We start from the raw sequence: 25,854 nt of genomic DNA, 5'->3' as shown, positions 1-25,854 counted from the left end.
TTTCTGGGAAATATGTTAACTGTATCGCATTTATTTCCACGTTCTACTTTTGTAACACGATTTTTTTTATCTTACAAATATTTAGTTGCCAAGAACGAAACTGCCAAGTAATATGGATTTTAAATAACTATATCAAATGGTATGATACAAATGTGAAATGAAAACAACGCATTAGATTTTTAATGCATGTTATTGGTGACTTATGCGTGAAATGATTTGAGCGTTTGCCGAACTTTACCTCTTTGTAACAGACAGGTCGAAAAGGGACAGCTTTGATGCGACAAAAACACCTGTTGGTATTAAGTAAACAAAGAACGAATACAGCGCGAAAACAAAATGCATTCTGTAAAATCAATCAGCAAACAAGTTAGATCGTCACTATGGCTCGATTGGTCATTGTCGGCTCGGGTACATGTACCCGGGGTACATTTAAGTAGACCCAAGCCCACAAGCGTTACGTATAGGTACTCCGGATACTTATACTTATACTTAACTTCATCCTGGGTACGGAAATTGAACTAAAACATAACCAGGAAGTCTAACGCTTAATTGGTCGTTGTCAGCTTTTTTTTCAAATTAATTATGTTTATATTTATGTCAATTTACGGGCACAACCCGCTTAAAGAGAAGACACTACTCAATTATCATTTGCATGGATTTTTACATTTTGGAAGTGGTGACTTTTTGAGGAGAAAAGAGATCAACACTGAACAAAATAAAAAAAACAACTGCATGTATATTTTGAAACTTTTTTAATCGTTCATTTTTTTTAAATAATTAAACTTTTAAATGTCACAACCGAAACTTTGCAAAGAAGTTTGTACACAAACATCGAAACAACGTCGCAACACTTAAAATGCTTGCTCACAAGTAAATATAACGATAAAACCAATTACGAAATCAAAAGAAGGTAAAACACATGATTCATTTTTTATGAATCAAATACTTCTTTTAAAAACAACCAAACAATCTCTAAAACTTTTCTGTACAATATACTCACACTTCGAAAATAATATTATTCATTAGAAGGGATAACAAATGCATTTACTGCATTAGCGAAATATCTAACAAACAACGAAAAGCGCTTATTATGTGCTATAAAGCAATTACAAACAGTATCCATTTTCACACATGATTGACTATATATACATGTTGTACATCTTATGAATATAAAAATGTGTAATTAGATTTTAATATGAAAACAAATGTACAAAGGCACAGTTCATATAATTATTGACTAAGGCATAAGCAAATACATATGATGATAAATAATAATTATATAGCTCAGACAAATTAAATTGATACCATCATTAACCCTTTCAGCGCTGGAAGCGAATTTTAAAGGCCTTTGCAAACAGTTTGGATCCAGATGAGACGCCACAGAATGTGGCGTCTCATCAGGATCCAAACTGTTTGCTATTCTGATAGTATTCTTTGAAAAAAAATCGAAGAAAATGCTAATTTTAGAAATTCAGCAGACGACATTTTAGCAGACGACAAATTTCCCAGCATGCAAAGGAATTAATAAGCCCTCAAGTTGTTTACTATCTATATTTATAGATATTGTTTTGTATTAAATGTATGATTTTGTTTGTGACAAGTGTCCGAGCTATATCTTATACCAACACAGTAACCATTTCCATGTAAAAAAACACATGTTATAGCACTATTGGTCAAGACAAAACAGTTTTAAAACCAGTTTGCTGTCAATTGGTGGTCTGTTTGCATTACTTGATTCATGCATACTTTTAATTATTCAAGGCTTGTTGTATACAACAATAAAATATAATTCCGTTTGTTCAACATATTAAATCATTATCGGGTTTAATTTAAATCTGATAGTGAATATAGGCCCAGTTGTCTCAAGTTTTTTGTTCCTCATAAAGCTTGGGAATTCCTATTTTGAAAAATGGAAAGTGAATATGAAAATATAGAAGCTCTTTTTTTTTGTTTTTTTAATTGTAGTAATTTCTATTTTAGGTAATAGTAACACATTTTTTTATCATCATTTATTATTATTATTTTACATATCATAAAGCTTGTTTTACCAGGAATAAACTCGTTCAAAAAAGATCAAAGCCCAATAAACGCCTGTGTTAAATGTCTATTGTAATGCCGTTTCGTGTCATAGTGGCAAAGGCTAAATCTGTGTCCAATCTGTCATAACAAGATGAAGGCCTGTGTTTAAATCTTATCATACCTTTATAATAGCCTGTCTTCAAAGTCTGTGTTAAAACTTATCGTAACGCTGTAATGGCCAGTTTTCAAGATCTTTGTTCAAATCTTATAATAACGTTGTAATGGCCTGTCTTCAAAGTCTATGTTCAAATCTTATCATAACGCTGTAATGGCCAGTGTTCAAATCTTATCATAACGCTGTAGTGGCCGGTCTTCCAGTCACAAAGCAGTCTCGTTTGAAGACCGGCGTTCAAGATGGCTATTGGGGTCACCGGAAATGTTTGATCCAGGTTCAAGCTTGTGCTGAGCGCCATATTCTTCACGCACACGAATCAACAGTTTTGTGAGCTCCTCGTTGGCTGGCGCAAGCTTTAGGGCTTCCTTCAGATCGTCTATTGCGGATAAGAACTGCCTGCAATACAGAGTTATCAGTTTCATGTTGCTGACAGAAAAATATGTGAATTGTGATAGTCACTGAAGATTTAATGTTATGGTCTGTGAAAGGATAATTTTTATGGAAGTATTTTAAAGTCTGCAGGTCTGTTATATTTGCTGGTATTATTTATTAACTACCAAGTGAGCAGGCTTTTATTTATGAAGTATTATTTATGCTAAAGCCATACCAATGATAGAATATTAAGTTTTATAAATGAAAAAATGATTTTTGTTTTATCAAAACGCTAATTGGTGTTGAAAGTCTGTGTTCAAATCTTTTGAATACGAAGTAATAGCTTGTCTTACATTGTCTTAGCCTGTCATTAAAAGTGTGAGTCCTACATGCTATTACCAATAGACGAATACGTATAAGCTTCGCTCTGGGAGAAAAGTGATTAATTAACGTGTGGATTGTGACGTCGCATATTAGCCTGTGCAGTCCTCAATGTCTGTTGCCTGCACATACTGTAAAAAAATTCCATTTTTTAGCCGGATTTTTTTCGAAAAAATCTCGGCTTATAGATTGATGTTGTCGGGCGGGCGGGCGGGCGGGCGGGGTGGCGGCGTGCTCGAAAATGTTAAAGTTCTTATTTCATGGTATAACTTTGGTATGCTTGGACCTAGAGTCTTCAAACTTGACATGAAGGTTGGCCAGGATTAACAGATGACCACTGGTCATTTCAAGGTCATTCATTTGAAGGTCAAGGTCACTGTGACCTTCAATATAAAAAATGTTAAAGTTGTTATAACTTTGGTATGCTTGGACCTAGAGTCTTGAAACTTGACATGAAGGTTGGCCATAACTAGTTAGTAACCACTGGTCATTTCAAGGTCATTCATTTGAAGGTCAAGGTCACTGTGACCTTGAATGTAAAAATGTTAAAGTTCTTATTTCATGGTATAACTTTGGTATGCTTGGACCTAGAGTCTTCAAACTTGACATGAAGGTTGGCCAGGATTAACAGATGACCACTGGTCATTTCAAGGTCATTCATTTGAAGGTGAAGGTCACTGTGACCTTCAATATAAAAATGTTAAAGTTGTTATAACTTTGGTATGCTTGGACCTAGAGTCTTGAAACTTGACATGAAGGTTGGCCAGAACTAGTAAGTAACCACTGGACATTTCAAGGTCATTCATTTGAAGGTCAAGGTCACTGTGACCTTGAATGTAAAAATGTTAAAGTTCTTATTTCATGTTATAACTTTGGTATGCTTGTACCTAGAGTCTTCAAACTTGAAATAAAGATTGGCCAGTACTAGAAGATGACCACTGGTCATTTCAATGTCATTCATTTGAAGGTCAAGGTCACTGTGACCTTAAATGTTAAAATGTTAAAATTGTTATAACTTTGGTATGCTTGGACATAGAGTCTTCAAACTTGACATGAAGGTTTGCAAGCACACTTAGATGACCACTGGTCATTTCAAGGTCATTCATTCTAAGGTCAAGGTCACTGTGACCTTGAATGTAAAAATGTTTAAGTTTATTTTCTTACATTTGATAATGAAATTGATGGAAACTTCAAACAATATGTTACTAATTTGCTAATAAAAAAATTGAGATCAAACTTTCCTAATTGTCAATTCAAGTTCATATTTGTGACCTTAAATGTTATTGTTGTTCATGTATATGCATGCATTCAAAACATAACACAAGGTTTGCTCATGCCTTGAAAAGTACTTACATTTCATTTTGACCTTTGAACAATATTTCAGTAATTTAAGTATTGCATTGACAAAAACACGAAAGGTACTTTCCTGTCATTTAAATCAAAAATCCGGCTTCAATGCGGTCATCTCCGACCGCGGAACTCTTGTTTTTAAATTTCAAATAAGGGACACCACTCTATCTAAACATCCACACAAAGTCCATACCTATTGTCTCTCTTTGCTCTTGCCCTTGCGTAGTAGGCTTCAAAGCATGATGGCTTCATTTCAAGGACCTTGGTTGCAAGTTCAACAGCACCATTGTAGTCCTGTAAATAAGAAAGAACACAATCAGGTTCCGTGAACATGAAGCATCGGAGGAATATCCTAATCAAGATTTAATTATTATTTATTATTATTATCATATAATTATTGTATGTATAATTATACATAATAATTATAATATAATTAAATTAGACTTAAAAGATATCTTCAAATATTAGAGGCCGTAAACATGAAGCATCTGCGGAATATCTTAAATAATATTCCATTATAATTATTTATTATTATTAGATCATATAAATTAATGTTATAAAATTAAAAATTAAAAAAATATCTTCTAATATTAGGAAGAATTATTGATGCTAAATGAAACATGTCGTTTAGGGTAAACCAAAACCTTAACCATGGAATGAACAAATTGACAGTCCAACTTGTCTACTGAATAAGTCATCTAACTGATTTTGCTTATACATTTTTAGTTTTTTTCCATTTTGTGTTTATTTAGGTGACATACATCAAGTGTTTAAATATTAAGACAATCTTATTGACATGAGCAAACACATGGCATTTTCTGAATGTCAAAAGTAGTGTTACTCACATTTTGTAAAATTTTCAGGAGAAGCAAAAAACTGTTATATTTAAATAAGAAGAGATTGCCAAGCAATATTGTCCCCTACCGGTGAAACTCCACCATTGTTAATATTTTTTTTTTATTATTTGTTGCCATAGCAACCAGAATTCTTGACGTAGGAACAACATGAAATGACATCACGTGCATACTCTCCATATTTCCATCTATCCATGTTTCAAGTTTCATGAAAAATTATGAAGAACTTTGAAAGTTATCGCAGGATCCAGAAAAGTGTGACAGACAGACTGACAGACTGACACACGGAGCGCAAACCACAAGTCCCCTCCGGTTTCACCGGTAGGGGACAATAAACATTTTTCAACATTCCAATGCTCTGATAAGTATTATAGTAAAATTTGAAAAAGGAAACAGAACTCCAAACCAAAATGTCTTTAAAAACAAACACAAAAAAATTAAGAGAGGAGCAGTTACCATTATATTTCAAAGCTGAAATATTTGAATGCAAAAAAATGAGGTAAGTGCTCTTAATGTATTTAGGAAAATATGTACTCCTGAAAAATATACAAAATGTCAGCTGCACTAGTTATTACATTCAGAAAACAAATCAATGTATGCATAATTTGTAAAGTAATATAAGAATTAACGTACATTCATCTTGCGTTTGCACCTGGAGAGGTTCAACATCAAGTTGCGCTTGATTTCCTTGAATGTGCTGTCTCGCTCTGTGGTCGCATCCTCCGGGAATTTCTTCAGTGCGTACTGGTAACGCTGAGCTGCATCCTTGATACGATTTTTCTGTAACAGCAAGTTTTGTATAGTTGAGCCACGCTCTGGGAATATGGGGTTTAATGCATCCACGTAAAGTGTCGTCCTAGATTAGAATATGGGGTTTAATGAATCTGCGTAAATTGTCATCACAGATTAGCCTCTGCATCTGCACAAAGCAAATAAGGGTCAGCACATTCCGTTTTAATAGAATTTTGTATTAACAAGAAATCTCTTTCAAACGAAAATCAAATCTGGACGGAAAATGTTGTCCCTGATTAGACTGGTATTGCTGAGCTCATACAATATTTCTGTAAAGGCAAGTTTTTACAAATAATAATGGTCTACAAATAGTTTGCGAAGATTATTTTCAAGATAATTATCACAACAATAAGTTCAAAAAGATCTTCTGTTTCACAAATAGTTCATAAAGAGCTTTTGGTGAAAATAATTAATAAAGGTATTTAAGTGCAAAATAGTTCACAAAAAATATTTATTGAGGTAAAATAGGTAGTAATAATCTTTTGATGAACAAGAAGTTACTAAAAAAAAAATTGTGCAAATAGTTCAAAACATTTATTGATAGTTTATAAAAAAAGATCTTCTAGTGAAAGAAAGTTAATAAAAGTGTTTTGACAAAAGATTTAGTGATGTAAATAGTTGAGAAACATTTAATTAAGAAGAGAACTAGGGATTCTAAACTGTGCAGGGTGCAGATAAAAAAGTCCAACATTTTTTATTATGATCTTTATTTGAAATTGATACTTTATTTAAAAACGATTTGGGCTGTGCTCTGTGAAAAAGGGTTTAAATGCATGTGCATAAAGTGTTGTCCCAGATTAGCTTGTGCAGTCTGCACAGGCTAATCAGGGACAACACTTTCCGCCTAAACTTTTTTTTTGCTAAGAAGAGACTTTTTTGAAATGAAAAATATCATAAAAGCGGAAAGTGACGTAAGGATTAAAAAACGTTTTTAAGACCTACCCTGTATAAGACATTGCCATCCTCCATCAGCTTGTTCAGCAGTAGGAACATGACGTCTGGTTTCCCCGCCGCCACCGCCCATGTCATCTGACCTAATTTGGCGCCCTTACGGAGAAAGCACACTACGACCGAGGTGTTTCGTCGATCTATCGCGCGGTCTACCGCTCGCATGCCGTTCAGGTCTGCGTGCTCAATCTGGGCTCCACAGTCTATAAGGTACTGTACCTGTAGGAAAAAATTGTACGATCAAATGAGCCCCACTCATAGAAAATAAAGCTGAATTTATTTGCGTAAAGTGTCGTCCCAGATAAGCCTGTGACTGGATTTTTGTTTAGAATTGGAAATTGGATTACCTTTTAACACAAAAAAAAACAACCAAAAGAAAAGCAAGTTGTTTTGTTTTAACCCTTTGCATGCTGGGAAATTTGTCGTCTCCTAAAATGTCGTCTGCAGAATTTCTAAAATTAGCATTTTCTTCAATTTTTTTCAAAGAATACTATCAGAATAGCAAACAGTTTGGATCCTGATGAGACGCCACGTTCTGTGGCGTCTCATCTGGATCCAAACTGTTTGCAAAGGCCTTTAAAATTCAGCTCCAGCGCTTTAAGGGTTAAGTATCTCCAGTACTAATAAAGAATTTGCAGTATCCAGTTATGCAGATGGACAGACTGACAGACAGACATTTGAATTCAACATAATACATCAAGTACCGTTATTTCCCTGTTTATCTGTTGAAAAATATACGAGCCTCTCTGAGAATATGGGGTTATATGCAAGTGTGTTAAGGTCCCCCAACAGCTGCCTTTGCTGTCCCCACAGGCTAATAAGGGACGATACTATTCACTTTTTCTGTACTTTTCATTTTAAGGAAGTCTCTTCGTGGCAAAAAAAATCCAGTTTAGGACTGAACAGGCTAGTATGGGAAGACATTACGGTAATGTCCTGAGCACAGCTCAATAATAAATGTGAACATTACATTAATCATTGAAACGTTCAAGTTCATCAAAATTAACCCATTTATGCCTAGCATCTAGAAAAAAGGCCTTGGCAAACAGCGTAGACCCAGATGAGACGTCGCATGATGTGGCGTCTCATCAGGGTCTGCGCTGTTTGCTTAAAGGAATTTCTGTAAGAAATATTCTAAATATAGTAATAAATATACTAGACATCCCTAACTTTGGAAATAAATTGATCCAATTTAGAAGGATGGGAGAGTCCTCTAGGCATAAATGAGTTAAAGGCACAACTGCACCACTGCATCTCAAAGATACATCACCGACATACCACTTGTGCGTCGCCGTGGAATGCTGCCAGCTGCAGAGGGCTGCGTCCGCACCTGTCAGCATGGTGAAGGTTTGAACCTCGGTCCAGCAGGGACTGGATGATGTGCAAGTGACCCTTGAGGCAGCCCCAGCACAGGGCCGTGAGACCCTCGTTGTCAGTCTTGTGGATCGAGGCACCTGGGTGAGAGATGGTAAAATGTTGTCCCTGATGCGATGTTACAGCGTAAAAGCTTAACGTAAATAAAACAATATTTTAAATTTAGCTTAAACAATACAATTTTTTTAAATCTATTAAACAATATTTTTAAATTGCTTCAACAGTACAATATTTAAGAATCAATTAAATAATTAACAAGGGACAAAATTGTCACAAAACCAGGTTTTTATTGTGAAAAAAAAATCTGATAAAGGGAGAAAACTCAAACTGAACTTTTGAAATGACCAAAAAAAATTAACCCCCTTTGTAAGTTTTTTTTTTTTTTTTAAATCTATTTTTAGTCGTGGCGACCTTGACATTGGAGATATTGACGTGATTCTTTCGTGGGACACACCGTCCCATGATGGTGAACAAATGTGCCAAATGATTTTAAAATCTCACAATGAATGACATAGTTATGGCCAGGACAAGCTCATTTATGGCCATTTTTGACCTTTGAACTCAAAGTGTGACCTTGACCTTGGAGATATCGACGTAATTATTTCGCGCGACACACCGTCCAATGATGGTGAACAAATGTGCCAAATGATTTTAAAATCTGACGATGAACGACATAGTTATGGCTCGGACAAGCTCATTTATGGCCATTTTTGACCTTTGAACTCAAAGTGTGACCTTGACCTTGGAGATATCGACGTAATTATTTCGCGCGACACACCGTCCAATGATGGTGAACAAATGTGCCAAATGATTTTAAAATCTGACAATGAACGACATAGTTCTGGCCCGGACAAGCTTATTCCGCCAGCCCGCCAGCCAGCCAGCCAGCCAGCCCGCCAGCCAGCCCGCCCACATTCGCCAATCTAATAACCAGTTTTTTCCTTCGGAAAACCTGGTTAAATATTTTAGAATTGATTAAACAATACAATACTTTAAAATCGTTTAAACCAATATTTAGAAATTAATTAAACAAAACAATATTTTAAAATAGATTAAACAATACAATATTTGAGAATCACTCAAACATTACAATATTTTTTTATTGAGGCACAAGTGGGAGAGATGCTTAAATTAGCCGCGTTTGATTGATGAAAACTGGACTTTATGCCTTTGTGTAAAGTTCTACCTTTAGATAACAGCATTTACAGGACGCCTATATGTATCAGAAATTTGTCACTCCCTCTCCATCCCCCTCCCAAGCATGAAACAATTTCTTCCTCATTACTAACGTTACAATTTTATCAGTTTTATATGACATATACCTTTGAATAACAGCATCTTCAGCACACCTATATGTCCTTTTACGCATGCCATCCTTATACCCCTCTATCCAATCAAACACGATAAAAAACATTAATTCTAAGGTTACAATTTTATCAATTTTCTATTCATCATACCTTTAGATAACAGCATCTCCAGCACCCCAATATGCCCCTTGTATGCCGCGATCATCAGCGGCGTCCGGCCATGTTTGTCTGTCTGCTCGATCGACGACCCCAATGACAGCAGGTGGTCCACGATGTCCCACTTTCCCGCCTCCACTGCACACAGCAGGGGAGAGAACGACTTCTGGTTGGGCACTTCTGGGTTAGCTCCCCTGTCCAGAAGCCATGTTATGATCTCCTTGCGACCGTTGAGGCAGGCTGCTGTTAGGGCTGTGGATTAAACGGAAAAAAGTATGGTTCATTGATTTCAATTGAAGCAGAATCCTGCATTTTAATGCAAGCAAGTGGCAATTTTCTCATTTTTGACTCCTGCAAAAAATTAGCCTTGCATCATTTTAACACATAAATTTTGTTTTCCACAATCCAACTTGTAAAAAGGACCAGAAATTATCTTTCATGGAAATAATAAAGCCTTTATAAAAATGTTTTATTCATTATTATGATAAGTAAGCTACATGACTGTATTACAAAAACTTAACATACATTTAGGTACATTTCAAGTTACTTCATTTATTTTGACCCCTCATTATTTTGAGACCTTGGATCATTTTAACTACTGGTTTTCATTTTTATTTTTTTTAAAATAATAAGTTCATTGTGATCATGGCATCATTATCAACATGGCGAACGGCAAACATAAAATTAATACCAGCTTAAAATACAGCGTTGTAGCTATTATATTCCATTATTTCTTTATTAAATGGGGACGTAGAGGTAACAACCACAAGGCAAACCTCTCCGTTCTTTTATTCTAAGCACAGTCTGCACAGGCTAATAAGGGAAGTAACTTTCTGCTTTTATTGAATATATTGTTTAAAGGTTGTCTCTTCTAAACAAAAATCCAGTGTATGCAGAGAAAGTGTTTTCCCTGAGTAGCTAAATGCGCAGGATAATCTAGGACGACATTTTGTGCACATGAATTAAACCAAGCTTTCCCAGAACATTGCTCAATCGCGCCACAGGATTCAAACCACACACCTGTTTCCCCAAGTAGGGTATCTACTGCATCAACACCAAAATCGTCCCGTCTGTTCTTGTTGCAATGTAGAAGGAACTCACAAATCTGTAACAAAATACAGCATCAAGTTTTGTTTCAACATGAGCAAAAACTTTACGACTTAATGTAGGGATTCAGGAATAGGAAGAACTCAACCTTTTTTAATATAAAATGATATATTTAATTAAATTATAAGGATACTGTAATAATGTTGTGAATACAAGTATCATTATATTGTGGCCTTGACCTTTAACATTAGGCCTTGTCCTTTAACCTCAAAGGTTTATTCATACTGAGACACATAATGTTGACAGCAACATTTATTTCCTAAAATCCACTCAATGAGTTTCAAGTATAAAGAAATAAGAGCTCCCCAGTCTGAGATGAGACTATTCCCCCCCCCCCCCCCCCCCCCCCCTACAAACAGGGCCTTGACACAGGATTTCTTTGCAACAAAACTGACCATAAGAGTTAATCTTATCATATTCACAATTTTCAGTCTTATTGTGACAGTGACCTTGACATTTGATCAAGTGACACCAATTTCAATAGGGGTCATCTACTGGCAAACGCAATGCACATGGGAAGTATCCAGCCAATTGGTCAGTCCGTTCACAAGTTATTGATTGGAAACAATTTTCACTCTAAGTGTGACAAGACCTTGACCTTTGACCTAGTGACCCCAATTTCAATAGCGGCCATCTACTGGCAAAGGCCAATGCACATGGGAAGTATCCAGCCAATTAATCAATCTGTTCACAAGTTATTATTCGGAACCGAACTGGTCTACCGACAGACCGACCAACAGACATCCAGCAAAACAATATACCCCCTCTTCTTTGAAGGGGGGCATAACAATTTTCAACTTACTGAATTACGTATGGCAATTACCCCTCACCATCAGGCTCTCAATAATTTTATTGTACAAAATTTAATGGAAAATCTTTTAACTTAAGACCAAAATTATATTAATACAAATGAGCCTCAGCCTGTAAAAACAGGGTTTAATGCATGTGTGTAAAGTGTCGACCAAGATAAGCCTGTGCAAAGGCTAATCAGGGAGAAAACTTTCCACTTAAACTGGAGTTTCGTTATGAAGACACTTTCTTTGTAAACAAAAAATACTATAAGAGCGTAAAGTGCAGTCCCTGATTAGCCTGTGTGGACTGCACAGGCTAATCTGGGAGGTAACTTTATGCACATGCATTTAACCATGTTTTCCCAGAGCAACGCTCAAATATGAAGTAGATGTTTTACGTCTGAATAACAAATTATTTAAAAAAGTTTATGCCTTACGTCTTTATGCCCCATGGCAGCCCCCACGATCAGCGCCTGCTGCATGGCCTCTATCTGGGTCACCTGACCTTCCATCGGCCAATCACATTGCAGTATGTAGACCAGGGTGTCCAGGTGACCGTTCACGGAGGCGTGAACCGCCGCGCACTGGCCGCTGTTGTCCACATGGTTCATCTGAAAGGAATGAAGCGTGTTTAGCCAGTGTACTGGGTTTGAATGCTTCTCATTAAAATATTTTTATGTGATTGTTAACAAAGTGGCATAACGACTTAACTGTTACCCCATATGTGAATTGTTGCAGCACTTGCACTTAAACGGCATGCTGTGGCGTAATGGGCAATATTGGGTTGACATGACGTAATGGAGGTCGTGTTCGCCTAGCAACCGGGAGGCCACGGTTTGATCCCCACTGTGGGAGTGTTCTTTATATCTCCCCCATAGACACCAAGTACTGGATCTAGTCCCAGGAAACGGGTCTAGAGCAGTTCAAATAAGCCTGAGGCTTTCTATGAAATCGAGCTAAAATAAATAGGTTTAAACTAAACTAAACTAAATGGCATGCAAAATGTAGGAGTTGTTCACAGAAGCTTTTATGCATAATTTTAAGCAAAGGATGATAAGTCCTTAAAAAATATCTCAATTGCATAACAGAAGCTTTTATATGTAATATTAAACAAAGTGCATTAGCTCCTTAAAAATTAACTATATTGCATAATCTTAACAATAGGTGTGGTAGCAATTGGAGATAATCACATGCAAAATGTAGGGGCAGTTGCACATAGATGCGCAGTGTGACAGACGGAGGCACGCACTAATTGACGCATGCACTGACAGAATGACGCCTACCATTTTTACATCGCAACGCCTTTCAGCGCGCGATAATAAAAATCACTACAATACTATCTGGCCCTCATAGACATTATGCATACCCTGGCCCCCCGCAGATACAGCATCTTGATGATGTCCGTGTGACCCCCGCTGGCTGCGTAGCACAACGCGGACATCCCAGTGTCCGAAACAGCATCCACGTTGGCGTTGAACTCGAGCAGAAGCGAGGCCATGTCACAGAAGCCTTCCTTAGCGGCGATACAGAGCACTGGGGAGTTATCTTCGTGTAAGGTGCGCGTATTCGGGTTGGCGCCTGAGAGCAGGACTAGACGACTGACCTACAAGAGGAATAGTACAACCATTACTCATTACTCTACATAAACATATAAGCCATGTTCTGGGAAAACCAGGCATAATGCACGTGTAAAAAGGTCCTAATGAATAGCCTGTGCAAAAACTTCACACTTTTACAGTATTTTTCATTTAATGGAAGTCTCTTCTCAGAAAAAATCCAGTTTTGAATCAAAGTGTCGTCCCTAATTAGCCTGTGCACACTGCACAGGCTATTCTGGGCCAACACTTTACGCAAATGCATTAATACAAATTTTCACTGAGCAAGGATCATATAAGTACGTTTTTAGACGGCAACCAAACCTGGGACAGAAACAGCTTGAGGACATTTTTTTAAAGGTTTATCAACAGTAGGTGGTATTCATGAATGAAATATCAACAACAGCATATAAAGTTCATTTGTTAAATGTATACATGAACGGGAATTGAAATGATGAGATGGTCTTGTTTACATGCATAGCTATATAAGTTGTTTAATTTGCCAACTGACAGTTGGTCATCAATTTATTTACAGACACATAATAAAATTAATTCAAAGAATAAAACATTAAATAGATATCAATTATGCCCAAAAGATTACCTTTTTATTTTATGCTTTCCGGTGGTTTATAGAGAAATATCAGTGAATTAAAACTGATAATTTCACTGTTTTAAACAGTGTAAATTATCAGTGAAAATTATCGATAATTTTCATTGTTTACTGTGAAATGACGTCACTTTTTTGACAAAATGACGTCATTTTCCCAGCGAAATTCTTTAGTTAAACTCTTCAACAAGGTATATAAACTGTGACAAAAGCATTAAAAAAAAGAAAATTTGTTTGATTCGGTGGAATATTGATTTTAATTCACTCGTGGTCATTGAAAATATATATTTTCACTCGTGGCTGCGCCACTCGTTAAAATATTATTTTCTACGATCACTCTTGAATTAAAATCGATAATCCACCAAATCAAACAAATATCCTCTATATAAACAAAACTAACAAAATACAATGCCTGAAAGTTTACCTGTTTTAAACAAATCAAATCAAAATCAATTACGCCTGAAAGGTTACCTTTATAAACAAACGTGACTAAAATCAATTACGCCTGAAAATTTCAAATGTTACAGAAATCGAAAGGTTATCTTTATAAACAAACCAAACAGAAATCAATTACACTAGAAAGGTTACCTTCACGTTTGGCGAGAACAGGTTCCGCTCACACACGAGGGAGGCGCTCAGATTGTCAGCGCTGAGCGCGACCCAGAGAGCCTGCATGTCGCGTGAGGAGTAGCCTCGCTGCTTGCTCATGTTCTTGTAGATGTGGGCCTTCAGGATGTGGTGGCCCAGCTCCAATGTGCGCTCCGGGGAGAGCGGCGCCACGCACCGGGAGAGATGGAACGCTAGCAGGGCGTGGCCGTGTCTGTGGGAGAAAGGGGATAGAAAATGTCAGCACCGTTCATGTATTGGTTAACAGTGTACATTACAGGGACCTTGCTACATGTTCGGGGAATGGGTCCAGGGGCACTTAAAGTTTCGCATCGTTTTGGGCAAAAAGGGGAATTTCTAGAAGATCTTTTCACAAACCATTCAACACTTAAAATTGGTATATTTAAATGTAATTTACATAAGTATGCATTTAATCAAAGGTTAATAGCACGATACCAGCTGGCAGCATAGGTATGAAAGTAAAAAAAAAAAGTTTTTTGGAGGGGGGTATTTTTTAGCTGAAATAGGGGGGAAAAGTATACTATTTTAAGGGGGGAATTGGGCCGAATTTCGGCCCCAAAATTGGCCAAACAAGGGCCCTGCATTATAACACAGTTTTTATGACAGTGTTTTTTTTTTGCTTTATATTTTACAGCCTGTGCCTTTTTGATTGGGAAAAAAAGCGCAATAGACCATGATATTTATAAAATTAAACATAATTTTTATGATTATAAATAACAGTATACCAATTTTTTATAAGTGCATTTTTAACTGCTTTCTAAAATTTATAATATAAAGTGCTAAGGAATTGAATTGCTGTATAATAAACAATAAAAAACCAATTATTGAGTTTATAGGAAAAGTTCTGCATATTTTGAGAAATTTTTGTCAGATTTTGGGGAAAAAAAGTTACTTTTTACCGTTGGGAAACAGCCTTTTTTTACTTATAGCAATCGGGAAAAAGCCTGTAAGAGAATGTAATTTTGGGCAAAAAAAAATCACTGTATGAACACCTTTCCCCAGAAATGTCTCAAGGCCCAGTGGCAATGTATTACAGAAGGGGGTGGCTGCATGAAGGGAATACATCCTTTTGCATGTTGATTCAAAAAAAACTTTGTCCGGTTTTGTATCAAAATCAGCACTAGTTCATATATGTATTTTTCCTTTGAATTCGGAAAATTTGTGGCGTTGTGACTTAAACTTGGGAAATAAGTGTTGTTGTTATTTTGCTTAAAAATGCTTTAAAATTGAGAATAAGTGTTTTCAGTATAATATTTATAAACAAAGGTTGAAATTATATAGCTGGATGGGAGATGAGCAAAATGTTGAGATCTGAAGAATAAAACAAAAACTTTTCTCCTTTTTTTAAAACCTTCAATTATGAATTTTTAGCTCCAATGTCAGAAAATTATATACTTTTTTCTATTGAGAATGGTGCCCATTACTGGACCATATTTTAAATGAAACAAGAGATGTGTTTGTCAGAAATACAATGCCCCCTATTGCGCCGCTTTGAATTTTTTTGACCTTTGACCTTGAAGGATGACCTTGACCTTTCACCACTCAAAATGTGCAGCTCCATGCGATAAACATGCATGCCAAATATCAAGTTGCTATGTTCAATATTTCAAAAATTATCGGAAAACTTTAACCACGGTTAAAGTTTTGGGACACACACAATGAATGACAGACAGACAGGCCAAAAACAATATACCCCTGATCTTTCGATCCAGGGGCATAAAAAAACACTGCCCTCCTACCTCAAATCACAGAGAAACTTTTGGTTGGTGTCATGATCATCCCTTCGAATGAGCCATTCTCGAAATGCCGGATGAAAGAACATGAATCTGTTGTCCTTTCTGTGATATAACAGTCCGGACATTTGCCCCAACCTTTGCTGAAAGTCCTCCTTCGAAACGTAACGATCGGTAAATCCCGAATTTAAGGCATCGAAAATCTCATCACCGTTAAGAGGATAAAGTGACGCCAACACGATCCCGAGAATTGGCGACACTTTCTCAAAAGAGCGAACACTCGGGAATCTTATATTAAATTGTAATAAGAACACTTCCGATAAAGTCACTGGCAGAATTTTATAATTGGAACTCTTCAACACAACGTGCCCTTGTTCGACTAAATCCAGGGTCTGCTTGCAGAAAAGGAAAGACCCGTTACTGAGCGTCTGTAAATGCGCCGCTAGCTTGCCCTGGGTGGTCGCATCGAGAGATTTCATGGCCATATTGCGTTTGATTTGCACCGAGCATTGCACCCGGTGATTCACGTATTCCTGTAGATCCCTCACCAGCATATCGTTACCCTCGCCCTTATCGATATAAATACGAGGAAACGGCAGCGAGTTCGTTATTTCCAACATACTTGTATGCACCGTAAGCACCAGTTTTAACCACGACGGAAACTTGTTTATATGATTCACAATAAACGAGGCGATCGTTTCGCCGTAATCCGGTTTATGAAACTCCGCCTCATTCAAACCATCTATCACAATTAAACACGTGTCGGCATCAACTTTACCCGACTGCCGGATTTGTTCCAAAGGCTCTAGAACACCTTTAACGAACGCGTTTGAAGGATTTTGAAGGCACTCCTTTACGCTTAATGTGTGTTGAAGCTGTGGATCCTGTAAAAGGATCTCCCGATAAGAGACCAGTGCTGGAGCGCTCGCTAGATATCCGGCGAGGCTGTGAACGAATTCCGGCACCATGCAAGTTGTGTTAACGTCCGATTGGCAGTAGTGATACGCCACAACCTGCGAGCCGAGCGTTCGAAGCGCGTCGTAGTTGAGACTAGTGTTGGATCCACTGAGGTTCTTGTTTTGATTTAGCGTTGAGTTTGGGCTGTAGTTTACGCCATTGTGGAGTCGATCTGTCGCTTGGCGGCTACTTGGTGCTGGAAATATTTATTTTATTATCAATTTATTGTTTTATTTTTCAATTATTTATTATATTTAATTATAATATATTTATTATTTATTTATTAAATAATATTATTAATTAAATATAAATTAATATTATAAACATAATTAATGCAGACAATTTTAGCAACGTTATTAGTTTCCACTTTTTTTTTTATAAATCATTATGAATTACTGAAATACTTCAATATTTGTAATGGTACAAAAAACTACTATAGTAACTGTATTTTGAAGCAAACAATTTGATTGTGAAATCAATTATAATAAAATTATCTAAAAAAATTATATAACAATTTCATAATAAGCTAACAGAACCTGTAAACAAATCAATTTAATTAGATCCTGATGGAATAGTGCATAATGGCATCTGCCTTAAAACATTGCTTTGTATCCTATTGCACTTAATCTAATTTAAACTCATTCATCCATTGGTTGTTACAATTAAATCTGAAGAGTGCCACATGAAACCTCTGTCCTATAATGCACTGTTCATTTTACACTTCCGAAAAATGGTGTATGTTTGTGTTTATAAAATTCTTAAACACATATATCGTCATACATGGTCAGAATCTTTTTTAAATAATGAATAATTATATAGGATAATGGGATATGGCTATAAGAAAAGAGGTATGTATACATTTATCAATACGGTAGGTTTCATATGCATGTATTGGCGAATAACAACACAACCTTGCAATCATTTATGAATAAATGAGCTCAGAACTTATAATGCGAATCCGTGTATAAAGTTGTCTTGTGACTTGGACCCCGTCATCGGCCTTATATTGGAGCTACAGTGCATCAGGATGTCTTGATTTGACTCCCACTGTCAGAGCGTTCTAAAATCCTTCTCTTTAAACACTTTTAAGTACTGGTTCTACCCAACTCGTTCTACTCAATAATCCTCAGGCTTTCTATGCAATTGAGCTCAGATGAATAAGTATCAACTCAATTTAATTATGACCACCTCCAAAATAATTGTGAGAAGCCCAGTCAAACATTGAGGTCCCCAAAAGACACCAAGTACTGGTTCTTCCCAGAAAAATGGACTTGACAATGTTCCAATATGCTTTAGGCAAATGAGCTAAAATAACAATGTTACGCCTAAAACAAAAATACGGATCCTAATCCTACACGCCTCCTTACCAGAAACAAGTGCCGCATTTCCCTCCCCAAAGCAGCTGTGCGCCACTAGCTGCTCGACAATGGCGGTCTTTCCTGTCCCCATTCCACCAACGATGATAACGCCTGAGGGCTGGTCTGTCACTGCATGGTCACCATTCAACGACTGAAAGTGGCGACATAATCATGAGTCACAAGCCACAAAGGATTGTAAAAATGGCATGTAACACACCTGTCAAGGGTCTTAAGTGGCCGAGAGTGGGACCAGATCTAGGGGGGTAAAGGGGCATGCCGCCCTGGACATTTTTTGGATCCTAGATCGTCTGTGGTGCGTTTTGGGGCTATTACCTGAGCAAAATTAAGACTTTTTTTTTCAGAAATTAGCCCTTTTTTTGCTTGTAGTTGTTTTCTTCCCCGGTGAGCCACTTGCTGACATGTTGCAGCCTATTTTAGTGTTTACATAGACATCGGTGACGTAGTGATATTGATACATTAACACCATTAAACAGTTTCCAGTACATGTGGTATTTAGGTTAGAAACCACTAAAACAGCCCGTCTCAGTAGTTATTATACAACATTTTATGAAATCAAAACATTACTTTTTTTTTTTTTTTTTTTTTTTAAGAAATGCGTAAGAAATTACTTAGTCAACGTGAGACTATCATTGCATGCCAAACAAGAGCACCGCCTTGCGGGTGCAGACCGCTCATCTATTTTCTTTTTAAAGGTGAAGGGACTCTCATTTTCAATCTCAAAGGAGGGAGGGGTGGAGTGAAGAGGGGTGTATAGTGTGGGGTTGTGGACATTTATGGTGGTGGGGGTGGGGGAAGGGCGATGGGGGGGGGGATTTTTTGGGTGCGATGGTTGGACGGTATTTCAAACATAACCGTTTAAAAAAAAAAAATTGGGGGGGGGTGGGGTATAGTGTGAGGGTGTGGTGGTAATTTGTGAGATGATCTTTAAAAAAAAATAAAAAAATAAAAAAATAAAAATAAAAATTGGGGGGGGGGATGGAGTGGGGTGGGGGGGTGGGTATAGTGTGAGGGTGTGGTGGTCATTTGTGAGATGATCTTTTAAAAAAAATAAAAAAATAGGGGGGGGGGAGGGGGGGAGGTGGGGGGGAGGGGGGGGGAGGGCACAGGGGACGGTTTGGGTGGAGTCTATTGTGGTATGTCAGGTAAGAGTAGTTTTGTCAAAGTATCAATCAAATCTAATCATAAATAAAGAAGTTATGGCAATTTTAGCAAAATTTAATAATTTGACCTTGAGAGTCAAGGTCATTCAAAGGTCAAGGTAAAATTCAACTTGCCAGGTACAGTAACCTCATGATAGCATGAAAATATTTGAAGTTTGAAAGCAATAGCCTTCATACTTAAGAAGTAAAGTGGATCGAAACACAAAATTTAACCATATATTAAAAGTTACTAAGTAAAAAAAGGGCCATAATTCCGTAACAATGACAACCAGAGTTATGCAACTTGTCCTTTTACTGTACCCTTATGATAGTTTTTGAGTGTTCCAAGTATGAAAGCAATATCTATGATACTTTAGGGGTAAAGTGGACCAAAACATAAATCTTAACCAAACTTTCAATTTTCTAAGTATGAAGGGCCCATAATTCCGTCCAAATGCCAGTCAGAGTTACATAACTTTGCCTGCACGGTCCCCTTATGATACCGTAATCACTCTATGTTTTCGGACACTTAAAAATAATTAATTTTTTTCGTGTCCGAAAACTTAGATACGAAAAATATTAACAAATTACAGGTGTCCGAAAACTTAAGAGTCGAAAAAGGAAGTGTCCGAAAATAGCGTCAATTGTATCAACGACTACCGGTAATAGCACGCCCTTGTAAAATACCATGCCGTATAGTATAAATTACAGTTATACATGTTTGCACTGCATTTTAAATAATTGTAAATGCTTAATTTATTTTACAGAAAGTTACTTCAAGGTTGTATCTTGACCAACGAGTTCAAAAATGAGCATGTGATGTACCAATACACGCATGTATGAACCTGTAATTAACGCAATAAAAAAAGCAAACTATGAATTCTTTGTTTGTTCATTTCCCATAGTTGTTGTGTAACACCTTCCATTGTTCGTAAAACTTGTAATAGGGTACATCACAATTTGATATATTTAGTATTTGTCACAGTTATTTTACTGAGAAGGGGTAGTACCAATTCGGTAGATAATTGAACTGTTAATTGGCACTACCCATGATAATTGTCATAACGCTTATGCTGTCGGGCAAAACCATTGTTTAATACCGGTTTACAAGGCTATTTACCCAATAACGCAAATGTAATGGTCCATTGCCCTCAGGCATGCACCCGCAATGTTTTATGATGTTAATCTGGTTGTAAAACCCCATGATCGAAGTGTCATTAGATATCGAAAACAGGTTCGTAATTTGGTAAAATAGCGCTGTAAAATATACTGTCCAAACTTAGAGACATAAATAACGGACGAAAACTCGTGTGTCCGAAAATAAAGAGTCACGAAAAATAATTATTTTTGCTAAAAAAGGGGGTGTCCGAAAACTTACAGTGTCCGAAAACATAGAGCAATTACGGTAGTTAATAAGTGTTGCAAGTATGAAAGCAATAGCTTTGATACTGTAGGAATAAAGTGGACCTAAACACAAAACTTTTCAAATTTTCAATTTTCTAAGTATAAAAAGGGCACATAATTCTGTCAAAATGCCAGTCAGAGTTACATTACTTTGCCTGCACAGTCCCCTTATGAAAGTTAGTAAGTGTTGCAAGTATGAAAGCAATAGCTTTGATGCTCAAGGAATAAAATGGACCTAAACACAAAACTTAACCAAAATTTTCAATTTTTTAAGTATAAAAAGGGCACATAATTCTGTCAAAATGCATGCCAGAGTTATCTAACTTTGCCTGCCCAGTCCCCTCATGATAGTAAGTAAGTGTAACAAGTTTGAATGCAATAGCATTGATACTCACTGAGAAAAGTGGACCTAAACGCAAAACTTAACCAAAATTTTCAATTTTCTAAGTATAAAAAGGGCACATAATTCTGTCAAAATGCATGCCAGAGTTATCTAACTTTGCCTGCCCAGTCCCCTCATGATAGTAAGTAAGTGTACCAAGTTTGAATGCAATAGCATTGATACTTTCTGAGAAAAGTGGACCTAAACGCAAAACTTAACCGGACGCCAACGCCGACGCCAAGGTGATGACAATAGCTCATTTTTTTTTTCAAAAAATAGATGAGCTAAAAAAATGAGACTCACGGTGAAACTGTGAGACTTGACAGGTATAATGTAATACATAAGCTTGTAAAGTATGGTAAACTATTTCATAACATACAATAATTACTGATTAACAGGCCATTGAATACAATCTTAATTTCACTGGCAGAAATTCGTTTTGAAGGGTCCACTTACCAGATCAATGTCACTGAAGACCCACTCCCTCCCAATAAACATAGCCACTCCCTCGGAGTGAGGTACCTCAAAGGGGGGTAAACTGAGAGAGGCACCTTAAAGGGGGTGAACTGAGTTAGGCACCTCAAATGGGGTTAACTGAGTATGGCAACTCAAAGGGGTTCACTGAGAGAGGCACCTCAAAGGGGGTTCACTGGTTGAGGCACCTCAAAGGAAGTACACTGAAGGGTCTACTTACCAGGTCAATGTCTCTGAAGACCCACTCCCGCCCTATAAACATGGCCTGACCCTCTGGGTGAGGCACCTCAAAGGGGATTGGGGTCAGGTTCAGTTGAGGGGGTCGTATAGGCTGGATCCGCACTGCAAAATATCAAGATTTTGTATTTATGTTTTTTCATTTTTGTAGTAACCTTATTTTAAGACTTCAATATTATAAATGAAAATGTATTTTCAGTTTGAGTATACAACATTGGTGTTTTTTTTCTACCTGATGTACAGTGTTTTTTTACTTTTTCAATCTTGTGTGACAAAAACTTGGAAAGCTGTTATTTTGCTGATCTGTGAACAAATAGCTTTAAGATACAAAGTAAACAGGTCTACAGTCCGTGGCAAGACGTTTAATTTGCCTACAAATTATTTCAACCAATAAAATAATCTCATTTTGTATGTTTTGTAATACATTGCAATCTATTTTGTAATCTTTTTTGTTATCTAACATGATACATATTAAATATGATTTATCTATGGGACACATCAATAAATCATATTTAATATGCATCACATTAAAATAGATCCATGACAAAATTTAGTGCATTTAAGCATGAGTCATATGAGAGTTAAACAAACACTGGATACTATTGCCCCAGTGTGAATGACTTTGAAGGCGGTGCTTATTAGGGCTATTTGTATAGCCGCTATTGGGTCATTTTTTCCAATGATAAAAATAATTTTTCTTTCCAAAAACCAGGGCCAACATTCCGAATGGATAGCTTGACTTTCAGGTGTGTTTTAACCCTTTACCACTTAGATACGTATTTTGACGCATTCGTAGTCCCTTAGAAAGGTAAATTAAGTTCAAGGCCTTTCTTACTAGATTTAAGTTTTAAAGGCTTAATTTCCTACCCTTAGATACTGATGACCTGCAAACAGCATAAAACCTGAACAGACTGCGAGTTACTTGCAGGCTGTTCTGGTTTTATGCTGTTTGCACATACCCATTTTCACTTTGCTTCTAAGTGGGAAATGGTTAACAAATAGAGGTGTTCAGAAGGTTTTTATAAACCTAACTCTCAGGATTATCTCTATGTTATACAGTTTTATCAACAACAATTTAAATGTTGGAAATCAAAGAATTATTGATTTTTTTCCCAAATGTTAGGTTCATTTATATTTTGATAGAATTCACAATTTTGAAAGTGAAAGTCATATCCTAAAAAAGGTGTAAAAGCCCAGAACTACATGTATATAGCTTTCATAAAAAACACAATTTGCCCAACAAGTTTTGTCATGCATTTATTGGCTACCTGCCAAAAGCTTCATACTTTCTACCAAAACTACTGATGAAACATGGACAATTTTTGAATGAGGCATTTTTTTGAATTAATGTTTTCCATTATTAAACCTACTTTATTGCAGGCATTTGAAGTTTAACGTTTCATGAGTGATATACATTACCAAAAATGGTAAAAAGGTTCAAAATAAATAGCTTTAAGGGTCATATCTATTAGAATTAGGCAAATTGCCAAAACACCGAATTGGAAAATGGTGGCATTTTTATTTGAAATCATAAATAAGTCTGTGTGAAATATCTCACCAAAATAGAGACGGCCTATAAATTACTTTAGTTTGCCCGATAACAGATCTGGTGGTTGTATAACAATATCAAGTTAATTTTAACCCACCCATTGCATGCTGGGTAATTTGTCTTCTGCTAAAATGTCGTCTGCTGAATTTCTAAAATTAACATTTTCTTCGATTTTTTTCAAAGAATACAATCAGAATAGCAAACAGTTTGGATCCTGATGAGACGCCACGTTCTGTGGCGTCTCATCTGGATCCAAACTGTTTGCAAAGGCCTTCAAAATTCGGTTCCCGCACTGAAAGGGTTAAATAATGCCTTTTTTACACTTACAAGAAAAACATAACAGCTGTGGTTAAAAACAAGCAAGGATAAAAAATTGCTGGCAAAGTGCCAATTTTTCGGTCAATTTATAATCTAGCATTATTAAATAAAAAAAGCTGATATTCCAATTCTAGTACACAAATACGCTAAGTGATTATGGTAAATGTGCAAACAGCATAAAACCAGAACAGCCTACGAGAACCTTGAGTTACTCACAGTCTGTTAATATTTTATGCTGTTTGCTGCTTATCAGTATCTGAGGGTTTGATGTGAAGGCTTTAAAACTTGAATTTAGTAAGAAAGGTCTTAAATTTTATTTGATTTTCTACAGGACTACAAACTGTGTCATAATGCGTATATTAGCTTAAACGGGTTAAAAAATAAAAAGCTGATATTTTAATTCTTGTACACATCAAAACATCAATAAAATGAAATGAGGCAATAAAGCGCCACCTACATTTAGAGTCCTCCGGGTAACCAATGGTAGCGCGCACCGACCTTCGGTGCTTTGCCCGCCTGAAAATCTGGAGGTCCTCAATGGCCCCGGGTGAAGACGCTGAAATTGAGGCAACACTGAATTATCCCTTTCCCACTCAGAAGCAAAGTGAAAATGGCTCAGTGCAAACAGCATAAAACCAGAACAGCCTGCGAGTAACTTGCAGTCTGTTCAGGTTTAATGCTGTTGGCTGCTCATCAGTACCTTAGGGTTGGAAGTGAAGCCTTTAAAAGTTTAATTTAGTAAGAAAGGTCTGAAAAAAGGACATTGCAAACAGCCTAGACCCAGATGAGACGCCGCATGATGCGGCGTCTCATCTGGGTCTGCACTGTTTGCTTAAAGGAATTTCAGTAAGTAATATTCTAAATATAGAAATAAATATACTTGACACCCCTAATTTTTGAAATAAATTGATCCAATTTAGAAGGATGGGAAAGTCCACTGGGCAAAAATGGGTTAAATTTAACTTCCTATGGGACTACAAATGTGTTAAAATATGTATCTAAGTAGTGAAGGGTTATGTAAATTTGAAAAAGACATAAAACTTAAAGTGGACATTATTTTGGTGATTATCTCAATCAAAACTGTTCATTTAATGGTTGGAATGTACTTTGTTATATTTTGTTTGTGTGGTAAACTTTAATTAGGATTATTAGTTCTCATTTGGGTAAAATATATACTTTTGTCAATTGGAAGCGGGATTTTTTCAATTAGGAATGGGGTTTACTGGCCCTGAATTTGAATGAAACAACAGATCTGTTTGTCAGAAACACGATGCTCCCTATTGCGCCGCTTTGAATTTTTTTTTTTTTTAACTTTGACCTTGAAGGATGACCTGGAACTTTCACCACTCAAAATGTGCAGCTTCATGAGAACGCCGCTTTGAAAAAAAAACAAAAAAAAAACCTTGACCTTGAAGGATGACCTTGACCTTGAACTTCCACCACTCACAATGTGCAGCTTTATGAGAATGCCGCTTTGAAATTATTTTTTTATTATTTTTTTTTACCTTTGACCTTGAAGGATGACCTTGACCTTGAACTTCCACCACTCACAATGTGCAGCTTCATGGGATACACATGCACGCCAAATATCAAATTGCTATCTTCGATATTGAAAAAGTTATGGCCAATGTTTAAGTTTTGGACGGACGGACAGACACCATATATTAGACATTTGACCTTGAAGGATGACCTTGACCTTCACCTTTCACCACTCAAAATGTGCAGCTCCATGAGATGCACATGCATGCCAAATATCAAGTTGCTATCTTCAATAGTGAAAAAGTTATGGCCAACATTAAAGTGTTTTTTTCGGACGGACGGACAGAC

General features: G+C 36.6%; 1 protein-coding gene across 1 annotated transcript in view; it reads right to left on the bottom strand.

The window, feature by feature from the left end:
- Window positions 1–737: 737 nt before the first annotated feature.
- LOC127860461 (protein TANC2-like) overlaps window positions 738–25,854 on the bottom strand; it is a 30,686-nt gene continuing 5,569 nt past the window's right edge. The window contains exons 5-18 of the mRNA XM_052398542.1: window positions 24,485–24,583; window positions 22,144–22,265; window positions 18,513–18,654; window positions 16,195–17,341; window positions 14,417–14,648; window positions 12,993–13,229; window positions 12,064–12,237; window positions 10,749–10,833; window positions 9,723–9,980; window positions 8,170–8,345; window positions 6,886–7,110; window positions 5,785–5,931; window positions 4,491–4,591; window positions 738–2,590 (exon numbers count right to left, since the gene is read on the bottom strand). Coding sequence (XP_052254502.1) covers window positions 2,398–2,590; window positions 4,491–4,591; window positions 5,785–5,931; window positions 6,886–7,110; window positions 8,170–8,345; window positions 9,723–9,980; window positions 10,749–10,833; window positions 12,064–12,237; window positions 12,993–13,229; window positions 14,417–14,648; window positions 16,195–17,341; window positions 18,513–18,654; window positions 22,144–22,265; window positions 24,485–24,583 — 3,338 coding nt within the window. The 3' untranslated portion in view covers window positions 738–2,397. The remainder of the gene's footprint in view (window positions 2,591–4,490; window positions 4,592–5,784; window positions 5,932–6,885; window positions 7,111–8,169; window positions 8,346–9,722; window positions 9,981–10,748; window positions 10,834–12,063; window positions 12,238–12,992; window positions 13,230–14,416; window positions 14,649–16,194; window positions 17,342–18,512; window positions 18,655–22,143; window positions 22,266–24,484; window positions 24,584–25,854) is intronic.

This window comes from Dreissena polymorpha, chromosome 15 (assembly GCF_020536995.1).
Source record: "Dreissena polymorpha isolate Duluth1 chromosome 15, UMN_Dpol_1.0, whole genome shotgun sequence".
Classification (NCBI taxonomy): domain Eukaryota; kingdom Metazoa; phylum Mollusca; class Bivalvia; order Myida; family Dreissenidae; genus Dreissena; species Dreissena polymorpha.
Note: the sequence above shows the minus strand (reverse complement) of the source record. Positions and strands in the feature narration are given on the sequence as shown.